The sequence below is a fragment of the Amphiura filiformis genome, chromosome 3 (genome assembly GCF_039555335.1).
Source record: "Amphiura filiformis chromosome 3, Afil_fr2py, whole genome shotgun sequence".
Classification (NCBI taxonomy): domain Eukaryota; kingdom Metazoa; phylum Echinodermata; class Ophiuroidea; order Amphilepidida; family Amphiuridae; genus Amphiura; species Amphiura filiformis.
In genome coordinates this window covers 14,108,931-14,123,999 of record NC_092630.1, presented here as the reverse complement: position 1 = coordinate 14,123,999, position 15,069 = coordinate 14,108,931, and the positions used below count along the sequence as shown (strand labels likewise).

Sequence of the window (15,069 nt, the reverse complement as noted above, 5' to 3'; positions counted from 1 at the left end):
ATAATAAATGAAACTGATCATTAGGAGAGCTTAATTGCTGCATAGGATATCGGGACAAGCATGAATTAAAAAAATAAAACAGGAGAGGCTCCCTAAAATGAAGAAGATGGAGACAAATGAATAAATTAAACCAAACTGATGTAAAATCCATTCCCATCATGACTTGGGACTCACAGCTGGTAGGAATTACCTCTGGTAGCTTATTACCTGCATGGTTCAAAGGTCATAAATCTTAACAAGTTACAAACTTACAAGTAGCCAGTACATTGTCCTTGAGGCCTTCAGCTTTCTTGATTTCCATCTGAAGTTTGGTTTCTATCTGATCTGTTGTAGCATTGCCCTCCTGGATTCCACTACAAAACTCCCTATAATAATACAAGCAAATATAATTAAAGACAGAGATAAAAAGAATTTATCGCGTCTGGCGTCATCTGTCAATCAAATTCGAGCACGGTTTGTTTACAAGTGTCGTGATGATGATGACTTGCTGAACGCGGCGGTATAACCGGTCGCCGTATTGTTAATTTTGCACCTTCAAACATGCAAACCATCTAGGTCTCGATAGTAGGACACTTTCTTTGGTGAAGGCACCATGTCAACAATGCCTAGAAAAGCTGCGTTTTGCCTTGTAAAGTACGTATTTTTCGCCATTTGCTGCTATTCTTTTTCTCCGATCAGCACCAGATAGATCGGTCTTACGCGCTATTAACCTGTGTAAACCAATCAAAGATCGTAATTGACAGTGACATCAGACGCGATAAATTCTTTTTATCTCTGTCTTTAATTATAGTTGTGTTTGTGCAACTAGGATAATCCATTTAAAGTCCACACTCCCCCTGTGCAAGATTTTGGAAATATCTTTTACAGGGGAGTATGAATTTCAAATTGAATTAGCATATTAACAAACTCTATTTGAAACTCATCCTCCCTCTGTGGAAGTTTCGTGTTAGAGCTTTCTTAAGGTCCGTTCATACTACCACCGCATTTGCGATGCGTTGCTTTGCGATGCCGATTTATCGATTACTTTTTGCCGCAACTCAACGCAACTCGTCGCAATTCCAAGTCAAAATGTATTTAACTTTATTGCGATATCGCAATGCAGTAGTTTGCAGTACCGCAGCACCGCATCATAAAGCAACGCATACGCCATAAATGCGGTGGTAGTATGAAACGAACCTTTAGAGGGTGTATGAAATTCAAATGGAGCTGCCTAATGTGTTCATTCCATTTGAATTCATACTCCCCCCATAGAAGAAATTTCCAAAATCTTCCACAGGGGGAGTGTGGATTTTAAATGGAATAGCCCATTTGTGGCCAAAAATTGGGCCTCAGGTACCAAAATGTGTGAAAATTTCTTGGATAACTGGTATAAACTATGGGTCCATGTTTAGATTTTCGGAGGCACATCCCTACCAGCGTCAAACTTGAGTATCCCTTGGAGTAGAGTACCCTCCTGGCAGTACTCTATAGAGTATCCCTGGGAGTACTCTATAGAGTACACCTAGGAGTTCTCTATAGAGTACCTGCCTAGGAATACTTTATATAGTACCCTCCTGGGAGTACTCTATAGAGTTCCTGGGAGTACTCTATAGAGTTCCTGGGAGCTCTCTATAGAGTACACCTGGGAGTATTCTATAGAGTACACCTGGGAGTATTCTATAGAGTACTCACCTGGGAGTATTCTATAGAGTACTCACCTGGGAGTACTCTATAGAATACCTGCCTAGAAGTACTCTTGGTCTGGGGCGGACATTTTAAAAATGAATTTAGGAGAGCAGCAACGGCATCACTTGCATTACATTCCAGATGTTAAATCTACATCATATGCAAAATTTGAGGAAATTCATGACGAGTCCGTTTTTATTTTAGGGCCATTTGTCTATAACTGGTCTTTACATGTAGCCCTATGGAGAGAGTGCCCGTTGAGGGCGCTATAACCCCATTTTAGGAACAAAATGTGATTTTAAAAAAGCGGACTCGTCATGAATTTTCTAAAATTTTCAGAGTATGTAGTATGAACATGTAGAAATATAATCAAGTAGTTGCCCTATCTGCTCTCCTCCAAAAATATAAAAAGTCCTATACCTCAATGATAATGAAACCTAGGTGTATATACACTATGGAGTAACTCACCTGGGAGTGCTCAATAGAGTACTTACCTAGGGACTGGGAATACTCTATAGAGTATCACCAGAGAGTACATGTACTTGCTGTAAAACCTGGTCAGATACTGGTTGGTTTTTTTTTGCTCATTTACAATCAAATAAGCTATTCACAATAATTTTATATGTGTGGCTACAAACAATATTCTAGTAAGTGCAAGCAGGTATATATAATGCTTGTTGGTGAGGTCACACAAAGTGGCTAAAGCACTGAGGCTTATAGAGGGTGTCCACATCAAAGCCTTTCCCAACAAATCTATTCATTTCTTTCAAAATATTATAACTGTAGATATCCATCACTCTTAAGAAGAAAAAAAAATTCACACAGGGCACTCCAGAGAAAACTTTTGCACATGGAACTCTCAAAAAGGGTTACAGTACTGAATATTCAAGAACCTTTCAAGGTACTATTACAGCTTATACAACATTTTTAGAGAACCACAAAAGGTTCCTCCAAGTCTTATATCCTTCTATGGTACTTTTTATGAACCATGGGGTTCTCCTGAGAAGACAAATGAAAAACTCTTTTGGAAGCTTTTTTTTTTCTAAGAGTGAACATATACGTGTTGAAATCCATGAAATTACAGGATTTATAAGCATGCTTTCCTGGTAAAATTCAAGAAATTAAATTAAGTAGTTTTTCAAAAATTAAATAAAAAGTAGTTTTTCAATGTTTCTTTACAGTTTATTCGAAAAATACATACTTCATATTAAATCCTATGTCTTAAGAAAATACCTTTCCAATTATGTTGCTATTATACAACTAAGAAAAACTTTATAGTCCGATTTCTTGAAGATTGGCTAGTGGTCAGGCTTCCTAAGCCAGTAGGCTAGCCCTACCACTGTAGATCTATATATTTTATTGATTTATATTTCTAGGTAATGTACGATGTGAAATTGTAAGCATTGGTATATTGGACTAATTTGGTTTAAGCCTGATGGCTTAGTAAGCCTGACCACATAGCCATGTTTCAAGAAATCGGCCCTTAGTGGCTTTAAAGACACCAATGACCAATTTGTTGAGGCTTACTTTAATTGGGACACCCTGTACAATCATTTATTTATCTTTGATTCAAGACTAGCTATACTCACCAAGGTGCGATCAAGACAAAATCATCGCTGTGTTCATTATCTCCCATGAAATAGCCAAGAGCTACAATAAAAAATGAAACTAAAAACAGATAACATTCTTGCTGCCTTCAGTCTCAAAGAAATAGATTGAGTTGAGTTTTGATAAGGCCTAAAAAAATTGTATCGCCCCTTTCCAACAAACCCAAAATCTGAAAAAATAGGGTCACATTTTTTGTTCAAATTTGAATTCCATATATTTGGTATAAAATTTGCAAAATATTTTGCTTGTTTGTTATTTTGCATTGTCCAACTCCAATTAAAACGAAAAACCTTATAAATCATTGTTTACCATTGTATTTTATGGTGAACTTTTGTGGCAAAAGGAGAAAAGAAAAGTCGACTGACTGATTGACCCTAACTTTGGAGCTTTACGGGCAATAAAACTTTTTTAGGCCTGAGGCTAATAGAAATGAATCGTAAGTTTCCAATTGAATACCTGAGTGGAAGAAGGGCCCAACTCCCAATTTTTACCAAAAATGAGTTAGACCCAGCATTTTATTGCCAGCAGACTGTTCTTCCTTATGTGTGAAAGATGAGCCAAAATCCACTCTCTAAATAGTCTTCACGTACACTTACTCATGGTTTTCATGGAAGAAAGGCCCAACTCCATGGAGTTGGGCCCTTCTTCCACAAATATTGGCTTAAAGAGAAATGTTGTTCATCCATGAAATCTGCTTTTCACTACAATAAACTTTCTTGCTAACATATTACGCCGTATATTACATGCTTCTACTTGTGCAATTAAGGATAATTATCAAATTTCTGTAGCCAACATAACACATCTGCTTAAATGGAACTGGTACTTGCAGAATATTAGTGTTAGAAGGGTCCATCTCCAGCTTGTATTAAGACATGTACCGTTTCCATGGAAACATCAAGTGTTTCTCACACTTTTCTAGCAATGCAACAGAAGGCTTTTGCAAAGCGTATATGGTAATTAAAGCATGCATTTGACAGACATACGCAACGGGTAGAACCTCATTTTGAGATGACCCTGCAAAGGGTGAATAGTGTGGAACTGATGCAAATGCACTAAAGAAGCTTCTCAAATGCTGCTGCCATCTCAATCAAGCAAGCTGAATCAGCTTGACTTTGATTTGATATACTATACTAGTATATTTATATTATAGTTATATAATAAATAATCTGACATTATTATGCCATATGCATACTGTTTTTTCAAAGTGGATCTAAACTATACCATATAAATATCCTATGATATGAACAGAGGATGATTTAATTATGTACAATCATATGTTGCAAGTGTGTAACAGTGCAGAATGTTGGTGCGGGGGTCTTGTTTTTTTGTAAGACATTCTTGTTGAAATTCACGATTTCGGATTCCGATTCCTTTCATAAACGGCTATTGCGAATCATTCCGAGTCTTTCATTAGGAACAATAGAAATGCAATCTTGACCAATCACAGTTCAGGATTTGTGTGGGCGAACTTCCGATAAAATCTGTAGCACGTGCTCACGGAGGCACACTCTATCTCAGACCACAGACACATCAACATGGGGTTGTAATCACGGAGCTTTTGCTCTGGTTGTTTTATCATTTATGTTCTCCGGAGTTTAAATTACAAATTATCTTTATGTTATCTGCACCAGTGATATGAAATAAAATCATCACCAAACCAATTCCTGTTGTTACCAGAACTTTTATTTAAACCAGTGGCCTACCGTAATCAGCCATGTTTACAAGTGTTATCACCAGAGTTTTCAACTACCTTTTGAGCTAAGCATATCATATTGGATTATTCCATTTAATATCCACTCTCCCCCTTTGGATGATTTTGGAAATAATTGCCACAGGGGGAGTATGAATTTCAAATGGAATTATCACATTAGCAGCTCCATTTTAAAACTCACTCTCCCCTCAGTGGAAGATTCAGATTGAATCTATATATCTTAGAGAGTATTCAAATGGAGCTGCCTAATGTGCTCATTCCATTTGAAATTCATACTCCCAAAAGATATTTCCAAAATCTTCCACAGGGCTAGTGTGGATTTTAAATGGAATAGCCCATGGAACTCTATTGAAAAGATGCTGTTTTGAAATGGCCATAGCATACTCTAAGCTAAAGCTCTACTTATAGAGGTACTTCACACTCGCCGTTAACCCATTGCACGGTTCCGCCATATGTGAGGAGTGACTTGATCTGGCAGTATACATGAATGGGAATTGAACCAGTCATATAACATTGTGTCAAGTTGGGCAATTCTTCCTTTCATGTCTATTGTCAGTTCGAGGCTCTCCTTGCAAATGGCGGAACTGAATACATGGATCAAGTTCACGTTTCTAATCATAGATGTTTAAATAGTAAAATTGCAGCTCAAATATCTGCAAAATTGAAGAATTTAACCATGTAGACCATGTAATAACTACTAGTATGCAATATGTGAGTGTCATGTGTGCTCTGACAGATCAAGCTGGTTTATATAGTTTACCCAATTCAGTATCAAAGATACGTAATGTTACTATGTCAACGGGATCACGCGCTTGAGTAATGAACCACGATCGAAACAATCATCACACAAAGTATAGGGCACTCGAAGGCATACCAAAATAGATTTTGATCTGAAATGATTCGGTAACCAAGAGAATTACGTAACCACTTCGATGCTGAATAGGTGTTGGGAAATGCTTTTAAAAATCATCCTCTGGCATGCATGTACTACAAATTATGTCTAAGTTCAATACTTACCATGGTCCATAGCAGTCTTATCAAACTCCCTATCCGAGTGATTAAACTCATATAGACCAAACTGGGGTTGAGCTATAGCCACACTGTAATGATGCAATTTAAAAAAAACCTTGGGTCAAGTTACACCTAATACATGTTTACATAATTAGAGAACACTTTGCTCTTCATATCGATGCAAAGCCCGTTTCAGCACAGCAATATCGCTCATTCTACAAAATCCGGTGCCAATCCACTATAAAAATTGAAAAAATAAAAGTTGTTCAAAAAGAACTGCTTTTTGTGTTTTTTAAGAGTAAATGTATCACTAGTTTCAGATGTAAAAAATTGCCAACACCACTTACATATTTTTCTTTCAGGAAGTCATGATGTTTTTTAACACTAAAACTCAATGTAATGTGAGCTACGTTACCGACTACAAAATGGGCTGGTTTTACTCAATCCAAGGTCATAAAATGCAACCTAAAGATCACTTGAGTGAAATGTAAAACAGATTTCACCATTTCATAGAAGTTTTGAAGATAGTTCACTGGTTTTTAATGTTTTTAATGTGATTTGCGAACATTAGAACGTTATGTCGGTTAATTCTAATATAAATGGGGTTCGACCACTGGTAGCTTTCACATATTATTAGGAAGTACTTGTAATACAAGTGCATACTACAGAATCCTGGTAATGTAGCTCACCAATCTTAACATGGTCGGTCGAAATTTCAATGTTTACAACATTTCTATGCCAAAAATGCTACAGCATCACGATTTTTACTGTGATTTTTAAAAACCTATGAGTGTTTCCTTTCAAAAACCGCAAATTACATTGATACCTCTGTTTTACTTCTTTCCAATAAGGTGTGTTAAAAAGAGGTAACGTAGCTCACAGCGTTTTGGTGGAAAGTGCAATTTATTTTAGAATTACACAAAGACGTTTTAATCACTAAAAAATAATGTTGATAAACAATATGATGGTGCATTATCTAATTAAAAAACAACAAATATGTAAAGAAATCGCATTTATTCACAGAAAATATTAAGGGTTAGATGTGACACTTGAGCAGTGGAAACGCATTTTTAGCAAATTGTGAGCCTTTGCAAGGGTTAATCAGGCTGAAGAAAGCATTTAAAGTATGGAAAACTATATATGTCCATGTAGATCTCGTTGAGTTCTACCAGAAAAACAACATATTTGATGCCCTAAATGCTTGACAAAGTGTTTGTGGACCAAAGAATGGAAAAAAGGCTATTGGCACCGGATTTTGTAGAATGAGCGATATTCATGATAATAATACGATCAGCGAGCATTGAAGGCACTGGAATCAAATAGCAATTTCCTTTGTTTTACCTATTTTGTTTGGCTCAAAATTAAAACGGGACAATGTGATCCTAATAGGAATCTATTCTTTATGCAAATCACACATTATTGCTTAAACATCCACTTGGTGGATACAAGTCGTGCATGATGAATCCCGGTATTTATTTATTTATTTGTAATTAAGTTCTGTCAAGTGATTAACTCTTACCTGAATGTTGTATTTTCAATATTAGTGTAGGAATAGGTCATATTCACAAATTCCACATATCTCTGTAAAACAAACATAACAATTAAACTATCAAAGTTTCAAACTCCCACATTGCTATATTGATATTTATCGGCAAACTGTTAAACAACAAACATTGTTTAAAGGTTTAAAGTGCCGTTTAATGAGTGCTGTTTAAAGTGCTGTTTAAACAGTGCTGTTTAATGGGTGAACTGAACAGTGCAGTTGTTTACAAATCAATAAACAGGTTGTTTAAAATTCTGAAACAACCTGTTTAAATATTTTAAGCAATTGGTTGATCGGTTCACCTCTTAAACACCCCTGAGTAACTGTTTAAACTTCTAAATATTAATTGTATGCAAGTTATAAAAGTGAAAGCGTGTGAGATTTGTATTCAGAAGCAAATATGTCTGTGACATATCTTCTAAATAGTAGATTGTACAATCAATAACACTTCAACAACAGCTTTGTGTTTTTTTCACCAAAAATATTTGTTAAAAATTTATTCTCAACCAAAGCAAGTTGAAATGATGCATGCAAAACGTGTTAATTTAGTCAAGCTCTAAAGAAGCATGTCTGATGAAAGAAATAAAAGTTTTATCCAAAATGAAAATCAACCTGATTTTGTATGTTACTTTCAAAATTGCATGCAGGGGCCTCACGAGGGCTGGCAGATGGGCATGCTGGTATAAATATGGGGCCACTTTCAGATTCTCTTGAGGCACATCCTAATCTAAACCAAACTTGAGTACACAAGTAAATCATTAGAGATGGCCATATTAAGGGGGTACTACACCCTTCTATAAATTTGTGTCTATTTTTGCATTTTTCTCAAAAACTAATAACACACTGGTTACAAAATTTATGTATATTGTAGGGGCAAGGAATCCAATTCACTACACTGGAATTTCAGTGACCCAAGACAAGCGGTTCATTATTTATGATAAGAAATAAGGTACAGCTAAGATGTACCTCGTTTCCTATCATATATACTGAACCGCTTGTCTTTAGTCACTGAAATTTCAGTGTAGTAATTGGATTCCTTGCCCCAATAATATACATAACTTTTGTTACCAGTGTGTTATTATTTTTGAGAAAAATGCAAAAATAGTCACAATTTACCACAGGTGTAGTACCCCTTAAGCAATAACATCTTGGTGTAGATTATTCATCCAGTTGGTAACACAAAAGTACCAAAATTAAATCAAACACTGGAACTTACGCTTTATTAAAACAATGTCACATGACAAATCGATTGATGATGTCCGATGGTTTTGAACGAAACATTGTGTTAACAAAAAGTAAATTCCAGTTTTTGATTTAATTTCAGTACTTTTATTGGACAATAACATTGTTTAACCCCCTGAGCACTACCTGCCGATCTAACATTGCCTCTGATCGGTCAATTACATGATATCTTCACTTTAATCACCAATCAGAATGGAGCTTTGCAAATAATTCACCTTCACCCTAATTATTTTGTGTGGTGAATTTATTCTAACGATGTTGCTGATTGGTCCGATTGATAATGAAAACTTCTTTCTGGCCAATCGGCAGGTAGTTCTCATGGGGTTAACATTGAGTGACATACCTCATCTCTAGACATAACAGGTGTTCTTAGAGTCTCTGCATCAGTGTTTCTGTTTATCATATTTTTTCTCAGCTGTTGGAAGCAATTCAAAAATACACAATGGGCTATTCTGTTTGACAACCACACCCCCTTTGAAGATTTTGAAATTCCAACCAAATTCTGCAGTTTCAGCCATTGCAGATCCATCGATTGTCATCAAAAATCAGTGGAAAATGTTCGAATTTCACACAAAATTTCTCAAATATGGGCACCAAATAATGTAAAATCAAACTTTAACTCAAATGTTTTCAGTTTTTAGCTGGATTAGGCAACAAATTCCACCTGGATTGGCTGTGTATTTCACAGGGATGTAGATTTCAAACAGAATAGCCCAATGACAAATTAATGCAGCATGGAATGGTAAAATGTTATTAATTATTAGCTCCCACGTAATCAAGGTTTAAAAACTATTCTACAACATCTATCCATTTTGAGTGTATCATTTGTATCATTTTTGCAATTGAGACATCTGGGTGGAACACTTACCGTAAAATGGGGTAACTTTGGGCACTTTTTAAACCACTGCTTCCAAACAAAACCAATTATATTTCTAATTAACTCTTTTTTGTGACATTTTTTTTCCCTTTTATACCTTGAAGTTGAAAAAGATTTTTTAATAATTTTGTAAGGGTGCCCTAGGGGTTAAAATAGCCTGACCAAAGTTACCCCGCATTTGGGGCAACTTTGTTGCTGTTCGAAAATATGACCATTTGAAAAAATATATTTGACCGACCAAAGTTACCCCGCTGACCGAAGTTACCCCATTTCACGGTACATCATAAACTCTCAAACCCGCCATAACTCATGATACACCATAACTTCAATTTCGATTGATACACATTATTGTAGGCCTAAGTAATAGGATTTATTCAGGAACTCGTAGTTAAGTTTCCAGGGAAAAAAATGGTCTTCAGACACTATGAGTTAAATGTTTGCAAAATCTGTCCCAAAGCTTCAAGTTGTCTAAAGCGCAATTTTTCACCATTTAGATCAAATATCGAGCCAACAGTGTGTATAGAATTACTACAAACAGTGTATTTTGTTTCCCCTAGAAGAGTATAAATTATACAGAAAATGCAAGATGTGCAGTTTCCTTGTTTACCTTCAACTTCTCATCCGTAACAAACTCCACTTCCAGGAAATCCACGTTAGGCGGTTCCGACAGATACCCAAGCTAAAAGAACACAACATTATAGAGTACAGGACAGAAATTAAAACAGGTTGCCATGGTAATTCCAAGATGGCCGACATAATAATTTATACAACATGCTTATTGTAGTTGATGCATATATAAACAAACCATATTAGTTTTAAACAGGTCATACAACATTCCTTTTGTAAACAAATTGAGTAAGTACCTTAATATACTGACACATTACATCTATATATTGAGTCTAGTCCAACTTTAATACAAGTGATCATTTTCCTTCTTCCACCAGAACACAATATAATATGCAAGGGGAACCAACGTAACACTGGTCTTTATCTGCATGGCTTATATGGTTCTCAGTGTGTAGTGGCTCCACTTTTTTATATTCTATTGCATGTTTATATTGGTGGTGAAAAGGGGAAAAAATCAGATCCTTGATGTCAGACTATGACTAATGAAGTTGCAACACATTTATTTGGAATATATTGTTTCAACTACTGTACATAGTGCTGAATTAACACACAAGGCACTAGCAAAGAGTGATTGCCAAACAGACCAATGAAATGCGTCGTTTATTGTTGCTTTATGAAGAACAGTCCATTTCATTGGTCAAAATAGATCACTCTCCACCGGCTGGAAAATTCAGCTTAAGTGGTGTTCACAAGTATAGAAAATTCACTACGAGTCCTCAGGCAATAATATAAACTGCAAAATGCATTGTGAATGTGTTAAACATTTCTGAAGAAAATTAAGTGCAAGTTTTAAATATAATTCCAACAATAATGACATTGTTGTCAAATTTCTAGTCAGACCTTAATGCAATGCTGTTTCCATTTCATTTCTGCATTGTAACTTAATTCTTGATCAGTCGATGAAAATAGTTTCGCTGGGAATGGAGGAGGTTAAAATGCCGGCAACATTTCTAATATGTTCTAACAAACATCAATGTTATTTTGACCCATTCTGACAACAAAATGAAACTTTATTAAATATCAATGATCTTTTGAGTTGTTCAGGAAACATAATACATGGTAGCCATGATTTCATTTCAAAGTTTGAGTATATATCTCTCTAAATGTAAAAGAGTGAAAAACTCACTCCCCAAAAGAGTGATTCACTTATAAAACCACTCAAAAATGAGTGAAATGTGTTTTTTAAACTTCACAACCACACAAAAAAGAGTGGAAACTACTCTAAAAGAGTGAATTTCAACTCGTTCAAGGAGTTAAATGAAGGACAACACATTTTTAGAGTTGTCCTTCATTTAACTCCTTGAAAGAGTTAAAATTCACTCTTAAAGAGTGGTTTTCACTCTTTTTTGAGTGGTTTTAAAGTTAAAAAACACATTTCACTCCTTTTTGAGTGGTCTTATAAGTGAATCACTCTTTTTGGGAGTGAGTTTTTCACTCTTTTACATTTGATATGTATTATGTCATTATTTATTCCATTTGTTTATCTCTCATTCAAACTAACATCTGCCTTCCATAATGTTAAATAATCCCCATAAATAACCACAACATAAACTTGTCTAAGGAAAATGATTTTCACAGGCAGTAAAGAAGCAACTTATCCAAGTTTATATCTTAATAAGATGTAAAAAAATGTCCAAATTATAAAAGGAAACATTCAGGAAGTTAGCATTTTCAAAAAACAATGTATCAAAAGCTCCCTAAAAGCATTTTACATGGTCACATTGGATTTATTCTATTGGACTCATTGGACTGTTCCATTTAAAATCCACACTACCCCTGTGGAAGGTTGTGGAAATATCTTCTACAGAGGGAGTATAAATTTCAAATTGAATTAATACATTTGCTGCTCAATTTGAAACTCATTCTTCCTCTGGGGAAGATTCAGGTTGAAGCATTCTCAGAGGGTGTATGAAACTCAAATGGAACTGCATAATGTGCTCAATCCATCTAAAATTCATACGCCCCATGTGGCAGATATTTCCAAAATCTTCCACAGGGGTAGTATGGATTTTAAATGGAATAGCCCATTGGAACAGAGTGATATAGTACCAAAACTTGGGTAGGTTTTATAAGATGTAGGACCAATTACAAATATTTCATGTCCGGGACAGAGTCTTTCTCAACAAGTTTTGTGTATAAGGCAAAAAAAAAGTTTGCAGCTTATATTTAATCAGAAAAAATAATAAATCTGCCATTAAGTGGCTGAAAAAAGTGGGCCAAAAATGCTGTAAGAAAAAGAAATCCAGCATGTTTAGATTAAGGAAAACTGCACTTTTAAGTTTTCTGGCTAAAGAAAGCTGAGACAAACTTTTGTGTTTTCCCTTGATTGGTATGTATACCTTGAGGTTGTATATTTTTCTTCTTTTGTTAATAAAGATGATTGAATAATATTTTTTTTTTCTATAATTACCACAGAGACGGATTAATATACTTACTACATGATTGCCATTTTTATGTTGCTTTATATTGTTTTTAACAATTCTACATGTGACAACTTTAAGCCTAATCAACTGTGATGTACAATCATTTGTTTTTAACAAACAAAACTTGTGAAATCATTTTTTTCTAAAAAAATGATACTGAAATCAGAGACAGGTGAAAACAATACACAGAACAAAAGTAAAATAGACAAAGTGACTGAAATATACAAGTGATCACATGGTGGTGGATGGAACGATGAGGGCAGCAGACAGAGAAAGCTACAGAATGATTAATAACATGCATAAATATATCTAGCAAAAAGGGCGCTGTAATATTGCCAAGAATCTACTGCATTAACATAATGCACATTATACATAAATCACAGAGTAGCTGCAAGGTTTCAGCATTATCATGCAATCATGTACTATCATGCCATAGATAAATGTATAGTAAGGTCATGCAATTCATGGCAAGAGAATAAAAATATGCACTTTTAAAATCATGCTCAAAATGCTAAGAAAACAAAAAGCATAATGAAGATTAAGTATATGTGATCGAAATTCAGCTACTTTCCTGGTGAATCAGAAGAAAATAACAATACGCATTAGAAAAATTCATGTGTGATAAATATGCATAAACAAGCATCCTCAGGCAGTGATATGATTGGCCAATCTGCAAGTGATATATGAATATTCATTATCAAAGCAAACACAGCCATGTGATGATATGCAAGTAGACTGGCCAGCTTGAATAATAGTCTGCATTAAGCAAACTACGGATGAATGAATAAACAAACAAGCATTTGTAATAAATAAACAGTGCATTTGTGATGATTATGATGCAATAATTATAAAACGGTGAAAAAATATACGACATGCGTCTGTTTGCATGACCACGACACAGAACTGACCCCTCGTCCTTGGAATATCCGTGACGGTATCTTGGGTGGCTGGTTTAAACATACGCCAAAATGGTACGTACAGAGCAGATAAACGACGAAATGGTGATTATGAGTGAATTCGAGAGAATATGAAAAGTGAAATAAAAAGACTGTAAATAGCATGTGAAGCTCCCACCATTCCAAAAAATTATATAACAATTTCAACAAAAAAATTCCCAAATTATAAATTGGAATTAAAAATGCGCCAATTATTATTATCTATTCCAGTTCCAGTGACACCTCATTAATTTCCCTGGACCTTAGGATGCATTGAAATAGGTATCAACATTTTACTTCGAAATATCAGTAAAACAGGCTGTAGTGCTAGTTCTCCAGTAACATTGGCCTAATTATACCCAAAACAATATGCATGAGGTCACTGGAGTTGGAAAAGATAATAATAAACTATTTTAAACATGCCCGCGTAGAGAACAATATGTAAAATTTAAATAATAAAGGACCTTATTTGGAATTGTTCTGTATCTCAAAATGCACAAGCATGGAAGAAACATGTAAAATAGTCAAAATCATTTCAAAGTTAAATGTGTTGAAAACTCTGCAGAAATAAGTGAAGATATAGAAAAATGTAAACACATTAGTGACGACTGAAAAGGAGAGCGGAGAAGAAGAAAAATGAAAGAAAATGACGACCACACAGGACTGTGGTGAATGAAAAATAATTAGTAGACATGTCAATATGATAATTAGTATTTTGAAATGAATCTTATCCCTAAAAGTGTTCATCTTTTCCTTTAAACAACCAGTTGATTGAAAACTATATTGCGCAGTTCATTGTTATAGTTTTTGTCAAGTTTGAATCATAGGCCCTACTTGCTTTCAAAACTGTAATTTTTGATTAGGGCACGGTACACATTTTCCTAATCACTTGTTGTGACTGTCAATCAAAAGTATTTCTTGTGTAAAAAGTAGGTCATTGTCAATCATTAATGACAATGGTATTTTGTTTTTGTTTTGTTTTTTTGATGGGGAGGTAGATATTAAAAAGAAGTGACACTTGTAAGACATAGGGGATTTGAGGTGCCCAGTTGGAAAATATTTCCAGATCCCCCACTTTTCTAAAAAATAAAAAAAAATACCACCTACATAATGTTTGTATGCAAAATATTTCTTGCAGATTGCTTCACAAGGCGAAAATATCAAAATTGTATTTACACTCGGTTAACAGAACGAAAGAGAACACAAACTTGGATACCTCCTGAAACATGCCATAAAAAGAGGATGCTAACATCACAAAAATCTTTTTTTAAACCATTTGGTGCACCGTTTTACACTGTTTCTCTAAATACAGTCTTTTGGCATGGTTACAAGGTGGACTTTTTGATTTTTAGGGCCACTACCCAGAAAAAAACCCATCTTGTCTCTTCAAGTAGCTATACAGTTCGAAGGTCTATATGCTAACTATG

The 15,069-nt window shown here is 35.0% G+C and overlaps 1 protein-coding gene across 1 annotated transcript in view; it reads right to left on the bottom strand.

The window, feature by feature from the left end:
* The window catches only part of LOC140148075 (voltage-dependent calcium channel subunit alpha-2/delta-1-like), a 313,901-nt gene that overhangs the window by 30,897 nt on the left and 267,935 nt on the right, over positions 1-15,069 (bottom strand). The window contains exons 24-29 of the mRNA XM_072169928.1: positions 10,265-10,336; positions 9,124-9,195; positions 7,515-7,576; positions 6,002-6,084; positions 3,255-3,333; positions 253-365 (exon numbers count right to left, since the gene is read on the bottom strand). Of these exons, the coding sequence (XP_072026029.1) occupies positions 253-365; positions 3,255-3,333; positions 6,002-6,084; positions 7,515-7,576; positions 9,124-9,195; positions 10,265-10,336 (481 nt within the window). The remainder of the gene's footprint in view (positions 1-252; positions 366-3,254; positions 3,334-6,001; positions 6,085-7,514; positions 7,577-9,123; positions 9,196-10,264; positions 10,337-15,069) is intronic.